Below are 8,415 nucleotides of genomic sequence, written 5' to 3'. Positions count from 1 at the left end.
TCACATATACACGTTACATTCATATCCATAGAGCATCACACAGTTGGTCTAAACCGTGCTTAATCTAATCGTGCAACGCTCCTGTGTCCCCGATCGATAGAGATGCGCTCCTGTGTCGTCGTGCTCCCTCCAAATGTAATATGTGGTCGTCTATAGTAGTCTATTCATAGTTTATAAAAAAAATAAATACTGTTTTAAATTGTTCTGTACTGTATACTTCAATCTTTAAATAGTAGACTTTGAATATAAGTAAAAGTAGCTGTTGGAAATAGTTAATGGTCACTTCCTAGTTCCTACATTTCGGTGCCGCAGCTGGAGCTGTGTAGACATCGCTTCGGGGACTGTGGGAGTAGGAAGTGGGAAATGCACCTCCCCAAGGCACAGGCCCACTTGTCCGCGCGCATCGGCTCGCTCGATGAAGTGTGCTCGAAGAAACTAACGTAGCAACTCAAATGCATACCGTTTTTTTAGCTTTTCTTGTAAGCACGATTTCTCAGACGAAACTAGATGAAGCCAATATATATTAGCTTTCTCTACATTATATCCCTTAAGAAACTTTTATAAAAAAAATATTTGGTTTTATCAATCAATAAGACTTACTTTCAGAACAAAAACTAGTGTAAAGCAGCTGATTTTACTGATTAAGCTAAATTGTACAGTTTAGACCCTAAATAAAACAAGCAAAAAAGCTCGCAGAGGTCCAAAAGTTCCAAACCTAAACCAGAAGCATAGCCATCTTGCCAACCACCGACTGGTTCGGAACAGTGGGGAGAAAGAGCCAACCCGACGCCTCGGGCGGGCCCTATTGAATTCAAAGGTATTTAAATGAATATCTATTATTTTTTTAAAAGAACTCCAATATATATACATGTATATAGTGTATATGCATATAAAATAAAAAATAAATCAAATAAATAAACGAATTCTGTTAATTTGGACTAAAATATCTCCTTCATACCTCTCATATCTAACTAATCCAATAGTTTGTCGTGGACCATGAAGCCCAACGGAGCGACAAAGCCCACTTCAGTACCTCACGACAAAAAAAATCCCCAAACCTTATTGTAGTCACACCATGGCAGAGCCACCAGATGCGCCAGCCACCAAGTCGTGGTTACATCTTACAGCCCCACGTGCCATGGAGACATCAGCACCTCCATTGAGACATCGTGGCTCCACGGCGCAGCTAGGTGCCCACACTTGACTGACTAACTATCATTGCGTTACATCTGGCCTCGTTGTTGCGTCGTATGTTTAGTCAGGGCGTCACCGCGTGCCAGGATAGACAACTAGGGGCAAGGTCCCATCGTGCCAATATCCAAGCCTAACCAGCTAGTGGCCACCCGACCTGGCCTCCCCTGCTTTGCTGCTTGCAGTACTGGGCTACAGATGGGGCATTAGCGATTGGAAAATGCCAAATAGGACAAGCAGCCAGGCAGCAACTGAGCAACAATCAACAGATGCATTTAGATTTAAAACTTTTGAAATAGTTGTATGAAATTTAAGTTTAGTAGACTAGTTATTAAATCAGTTATAACCATAGTGTTTGTGCTTAATAATAGGTTATATATATAATTAACTATATATGTCGATAGACATGTTTTAATCTTCCAAAAAATCATGTTTAGAAACTCCATTTTTCTAAAAGATTTTTATTTCCCTAAGAAAAATTAGTTTATTTTCACTTAGAAAAATAGAAATCTCTTGAAAAAATGGTGTCCATATTTTCCTTAGGAAAATGGTGTCCTTAGAAAAATAAAAATCCCTTAAAATATTAGGGTTTCCAAACTAGCCCTAAAAAATTTCGAATACACACCCTCTTAATCCTGAACCCGCCACTACCGACACCATCCCGACCCCGCCCGACCGTGCTCCGGTACGGTCGGACCGGGCGGCTCACTTCCCCTGCCGTCTCGTTCTCGTTCTCGGTCTCGGTCTCGCAGACGCGTGGGCCCCACGGTCTCACTTGCTCCTGCCATGCTCCTCCCGCGCCCCATCTATATAGGCACGAAGCCACGCGTTCGTTCCCGCCACCCACTCCCTCCACACAGTCAGTCGATCGTCCTCTCCAACATACCCTCTGCTTCCTGCCTTCCTCCACGAGGTACGACTCCTCGATTTAATGGTTTCGTCGTTGCTAACGGGACACCGGTTGCATTGCACCCTTTCTGTTGCCCCTGTTGCAATAGGCGGACGCTTCTCGACACTTTGGTACGCGTGGTCAGTGGTGGTTAGACGCTAGTACAGAGGGAGTCAGTCAAAAACTCTCGGATCGTGCATTTGGCAGCTTGCTGATTTTTTAGCCTGTGGTCTTTCTAATCTCGTCGTCGTCGTTTTCGGTCGTAATTTCGGGCAACCGTTGATATAAAGAAAAAAATGATTTTCTTGTGACATTACCGATGTGTTTCTTCAATCCGCAGCTGCCTTGGAAGCCTCGACCATGCAGGAAGCTCTCGTATCTCCGGCCAATGCCGGCCGCCTTCGCTTTCGCTCGGCCTTGGAGCTCAAGCCGTTCGCCTTCGGGGACCAGCGCCTCGCCTCGCCGCGCTACCTCAACCTCAACCTCAACCTCGGCGGCGCCGATGACGCGCTGTTCCGCTGCTCGTCGCCGACGTTCAGCCCCAGCTTCGGCTTCTCCTCCTCGCCGTCGCCGCTCGCCACGTCCTCCGTCTCGCTCTCGCCGACCTCCTCCGCCTCCCTCGCCGACGACGGCTGCGACGGCGCCGGCACCGACGCCGACGCCGACGCCGCCACGGGCCACACGCTCCGGCTCGCCCGCCTCGCGCTGCAGTACCAGGAGGTGGCCGACCGCTACGAGCTCTGCCTCGCCCGCCTCGCCGACGCCGCGGACGACGCGGCGGCGCTCCGCCGCGAGAACGCCGAGCTCCGCAACGCCAACGCCGACCTCACGCGCCGCCTCGCGCTCCTCAGCGGCATTGGAAAGCAGGTCGCCGCCGCCGCCGCCGCCGCCGAGGAGGCCCGCCGGCTCCGCTTCGGGGAGCCCAAGGCCGTCCCGGCCGCCAAGGATTGCGCTACCGAGAAGCCCGCCGTGCTGCCGCCCAAGAGCATTTCCGTCCGCTCCATTGACTTCCTCCTCAAGATGAACCAGCCCAAACAGGTACAGCCCCCCGCCACCACGCCGGCCGCAAGCAACCGCAAGCATCGCGCGTCCAACCCGACCAAACCAAGCTCGGTGAGCCCAGTTCACGCTTCGCCGATCCTCACATCCCACTTGTTAATTGGCCTGGCGTCTGACATTGTTGCATATGCACCTTGATGCGTTGCACGGAACCGCAGCGCGTGTACAAGGGCAATGGCGGTGAAAAAAAAGACGAGGAATTACCCAAGGAGCAACACGCGGCGGGCGGCGTGGAGCTGGAGGTGTTCAACCAGGGCATGTTGAAGACGGAGCTGTGCAACAAGTGGGAGGAGACCGGGGCGTGCCCCTACGGCGACCAGTGCCAGTTCGCTCACGGCGTCGCCGAGCTCCGCCCCGTCATCCGCCACCCACGCTACAAGACCCAGGTCTGCCGCATGGTGCTCGCCGGCGAGGTCTGCCCCTACGGCCACCGCTGCCACTTCCGCCACACGCTCACCCCCGCCGAACGCCTCCACCTAGCCTGCCCTTAGCAATGGCAGGCACGCGGCAGAGCGCAGCCAAGGCCAGCCTTTCGCCGCGCTGGAACCGTTGGTTTTTGTTTCGTCTAAAGTCAGCAAGTGCAGTATGTAAATCACACGAAAAATGTATAAAAATACGAACAGCAATGTAAATAAGATACTTGCATACGATCGAGTAACACACAAAAGGTCATACTGTAATTCATAAACTAAACCTGATGGTAGGATTAGTTTTCGTGCTATGTGAATATTCATACACAAGGACAAGATTGCTCACCGTCAATCAGCTGTGGGTTATCAGGTGCTTAAAATGTGTCTTCTGTTTATGTAATTTTTTAAGGATATGTAATCTATTTTTTTTGTTGGGTTGGTGGGGGTTGGGTAGTAGCTGATCGAACGTTTATTTGATGTTGAAAGGATCAAGATGTTCAAATACTCTCTCCGTTTCATTTTAGTTGTCGCTGGATAATGCAAAATTGAACTATCCAGTGATAACTAAAAAGAAACGGAGGGAGTATAAATTAGAAGCCGTTTGGATCCGTTCATTTTAGAAGAATAGAATCTATGGCATATTTGATCTGCGTCTAAATTACGATTATTAGGATGGAATTCAATTCAAAGGATTCAAAAGGGACCTTAGGCTATTTAAAATTTCTTGTTATAATTATTTGTCATAGTCATCATCACAGAGGCCACCACCAACATTTTTAGTGTGATCCATATAAAGAATATCAAGAAAACTAATACAAACTCTCCCTATCATTGGTAGTTGTTCACTAAACCTTGTTGTGAGGCTTGGTCTTAGTCCTTACTCAGGGCTAGCCTTGAGTTCACTGACCTATTGCTCACAAATATTTCCATTAACAGGCATATCGTGTAATAGAGTAGAGCGAAAAATAAATAAGCATTGTACTTTATTTAGAGACAAGTCATCTATAAGGAAGCAAGAAATCATATGAGAAATGGAGCGAGGGACAAGCTACCTATAGGATGGTCTCTATTACTACCAAAGAATAGCTAATGCATGCTAGAAGGTTACTGAAGGCAATTTGTAGTGTTTGAAAAAGAAAAGGTTATGATTTAGAGCGAAGTCTCTTTTAAGGCATTTTGTCGAACAAGTGGTGGGTGTGGCACATACCAGACAAGGTGGAAACCATAAAGGGACTAGATCTACAACAAGAAGATGCCCTAATGAAGGTAGGGTTGCAGGAGAGAAAAGGGGCAAACGCAAGAGGAGCTAGAAGGTTGGTGTAGGTAGAGATTAGGCCGACAAACTAGAGCGACAACGATGAGGATCACAAGAGGGAACTAAAGAATCACCTTTAGGTTGGAACTAGTGAAGACTAAGAGGTAAATGTGATGGGCCCCATGCGTAGAGAGAGTAAAAATGACCACAATAGCCAGCTCGGTTTGTTAACGAGCCAGCTCGCGAGCTAAACAAGCTATCACATTTTAGCAAAATGAAACTATAATTAGAAATTGATTATATATATTGTTTTTCTATTATGGCTCGCGAGCTAAACGAGCCAGCTCGAGCTCGTAAACAAACCGAGTCGAGCTGATCCTGTAGCTCGTTAGCTTAACGAGCCAGCTCGAACATGGACAAGTCGAGCCGCCTCGATATCCAACCCTATTAATGTGTGCCCATCTATGACTAGTCGGGCCTCCCTATAGCTAAGGGGGCTATGCTTCTATTATGGCCTTGATGCTATTCATTGGCATCAAGTGGGGTAGGTTTTTGAAGCCTTCATCAGAGGTTGGGTGCATCATTCAAATAATGGGGCCAAAATTCTTAGCACATTCTAGGTCACCCTTGGATCAACGACGTCCTTGGTGGTATTGCCGTGGTCTTCGGTCAGGCCCCAAGCTCTCGACGTTGATGCGGATAGCAGAGTTCGCCTGCCAAGACTCTATCTATCCTCACTATTTGGGCAAAGTCCTTGTCATGGTCTTTGAAGTCTTCGTTGGACCAGGTAGTCGTATACTTGATTGACCATACCACTAGGTTTGTTTACCATATGGCGAGGTCATCATAGTAGCCCTTGCAACTTTTGGTGAACTGAAAGCTCTCTATTAGTTTTTGGTGGTTTGGATGACAACCTAATTAAAGGATTAATATGTGTGCTAAGTGTTGAACAGGTGCTTAATGCAAAGCTGCTTACAGGGTTCAACACAAGTAAACAAGTGTGATGGTCCAAAAACTGGAATGTCTATGGATAATGGACGTCACAAGTAAGGTGGACATTGCTCAAGTGAGACTCGATGTGCATAACTCGGAGACAACTGATCAAGACAAGGATGGAGGCAAGAAGAGCTTCGAGGTACCAAGTGCACGGGAGAAGGTCAAAGAGGCCGAGGAACCCAAAGCCAGGGGGTGAAGAAGAAGACTTGCAAAGTCAAGGTTGATCGAGTTGAGAAAAGATAAGGTGCATCAAGGATCACGACTTAAGAACGTGACTTATAACCAATGAGGTAATACTATGGTTATGTGGTTTAAGTCACAAGGCTCAAGATGAAGCTCAAGAACTGAACAAGGTCACTAGAAGGAATAATGTCAAAGCCAGAACCTAGAAGCAACCCAAAAGAGTTAAGTTCACTTTGACCTTTAGTTTGGGTTGTTCCTATGTTTGGATATGTTCTATGTGACCTTTGCAGGGTGTTGGAGCTCATACATGTCAATCTAGATCAAGTCAAGTTGACTAGTTGGTTTAGAGTCCAACATCGACCTCAAACATGCCAAAATGGGTAAAACGATGAAAAATGTTTAGTATGTAAGGTTTGAGTGTTCAACAATGTTGCATACATCTTTTACTACAGGTTTGGTGCTTTGGTTTGCTGTCTAACTCTTTCTGGAGAGAAAGTGTCATTCTGTGCTGTTTGAGGAGAAACAAAAAAGCTGGGAGAAGAATGGGAAAGAGGTAAGTTTCTAGGACTAAGTCAATTGGATTATACTCTAAATGTGTCTATCTAAGTCTCAAGAAAATCCTCCCAAAAGTTGAAGTCAAATGGAGAAAGAATGGAAGAAAAAGCACTTAGTGTGTTGTTGGCTGGTGCACAGGACAGTAAATAGTAACCTTTCCGGTGCACAGGACAGTGAACAGTAACCTGTCCAGTGCACAGGCTAGTAAATAGTAACCTGACTGGTGCACAGGATAGTGAATAGTACATGTTCGGTGCATAGGACAGTGAATAGTCATGTACGGTGCAAACAGGACAATGAATAGTACCCTATCTGGTGCACAGAACAGTGAATAGTAACATGTCCGGTGCACCAACGGCTTGCCCTTTTAGAGAAGGAAACTGCCAATCAGATCCGTTACTGTGCACTGTCCGGTGGCGCACCGGACAGTCCAGTGCACCCACAGACAGGGAAGGCTGGGAGCTTGAAATGAAGCTCCAATGGCTCCTAGGCCCCTTAGAACTATAAAAGGGACCCCTAGGCGCCTACAACAAGTGTGCAAGTGCGGCCAACAAGTTCATACATCATTATGATTAATTATTTCTCTCCCTCTCTTGTGTATCTCTCTAGTTTGTGTACAGGCGAAGTTATAAGCCTTTAGAGAGAGAATAAGTGCTGCTGAGAGCTAGAGCAAAATCTTGAGCGCATTGTTACTCTGCCGGAGTGTTGTCGAGAAGATTGTAAGTAGCCACAACATCGTTTTAACCGAATCAACATAGTGGAAGGCTCTCTCTGTCGCACTGATAGATCTGAGCAAATGATGGAAGGAGTTGAAATACACTCCAAGCCAAGGCGTGGCTAACTCCAACAAGGACTAGGTAAGCATTTCAGGCTTGGACAAACCTCGAGATAAATCCCCGTGTCTGTGTGCTCTACTATGTGTTGTGTGTTGTCTCTCTGTCTTAATTGCTTTTTATACTTGCACTTCAATACTTATCTGTGGTACAAGCTATCTTTGAAGTGCGGGATATTTTAAGGCAGGAACTTCAATTCCGCTGCGACCTACTTGAAGGGTCTTTGGTTCCATTATGATCCAGTCTTCGAGTAGAGTAAGAATTTCTAGTTTTTAAGTGTTAGTTTTTATTTGCATATTCACCCCCCTCTAGGCGATATCTAGATCATGTTCCCAGACAAAGGGAATTTTCAATTGGTATCAAAGCTAGGCCTCTCTAGTGTGGGCATAGCCGTCCGGAGATGACGATGTCGTCACAAGAGGTAACTCTAGAACTTCTTTTAGGCGATGGTTCTAATTATAAATCTTGGTCTGTCTCTATTTATAATGCTTTCATGTATATTAATCCTGATTTGAGACAAATTTTTAGTAGAAGTATTTTCCCTCCGATATTAGTAAAAATCCTTCTAAGGTTGAACTAAGATGTTTATCTCTCAATCACCATGCTTGCAACATCTTAGTTGACTCTCTTTCTAAATGTGCTTTTTTTGCCATCATGAGTTGTGATAGTGATTTATTTTTTGATGCTCATGATCTATGGACTAGAATTAAGTTGAAATTTTTTAAGTCCATATGCACTGCTTCTGCTCCCTCTATTGCTTGTGGCACTAACTTGTCCAAGGGAAAAGAACAAGAACGATGGACACCAAGCGATGAATCCACCTCACCGATAGTTCGTCTCCCACTAGTTACAAATGTCTTGTTGCTAACGATGATAGTGGAAATGAAAGCGATGATGAGGAGGGACATGATGATAGCGAGGATGAATCTAGATCACCACAAGGTACATTTTCCCATATTGCTTCCATTAATAATGATAACAGGGGATATGATATCGATAATGTGGGAGAAGAGGAAATTCGCCAATTCTACACCAATCTCAATA

At 45.9% G+C, this 8,415-nt stretch overlaps 1 protein-coding gene across 2 annotated transcripts; it reads left to right on the top strand.

Moving 5' to 3' along the window:
• The first annotated feature begins 2,044 nt into the window (after positions 1-2,044).
• LOC100192736 (Zinc finger CCCH domain-containing protein 14) lies at positions 2,045-4,026 on the top strand. 2 transcript variants are annotated; one of them, NM_001137935.1, is made up of 3 exons: positions 2,045-2,104; positions 2,421-3,193; positions 3,298-3,768. In NM_001137935.1, exons 2-3 carry the CDS (start codon positions 2,441-2,443, stop codon positions 3,628-3,630), a joined length of 1,086 nt encoding a protein of 361 aa, NP_001131407.1. In that variant the 5' UTR covers positions 2,045-2,104; positions 2,421-2,440; the 3' UTR covers positions 3,631-3,768. The 2 variants fall into 2 exon arrangements, with proteins under 2 accessions (NP_001131407.1, XP_020397462.1); XM_020541873.1 differs by lacking the exon at positions 2,045-2,104 and adding an exon at positions 2,111-2,211 and having other exon boundaries at positions 3,298-4,026.
• Positions 4,027-8,415: the final 4,389 nt, after the last annotated feature.

This window comes from Zea mays, chromosome 8, assembly GCF_902167145.1.
Source record: "Zea mays cultivar B73 chromosome 8, Zm-B73-REFERENCE-NAM-5.0, whole genome shotgun sequence".
Lineage (NCBI taxonomy): Eukaryota > Viridiplantae > Streptophyta > Magnoliopsida > Poales > Poaceae > Zea > Zea mays.
This window is presented reverse-complemented; position numbering and strand designations above follow the sequence as displayed.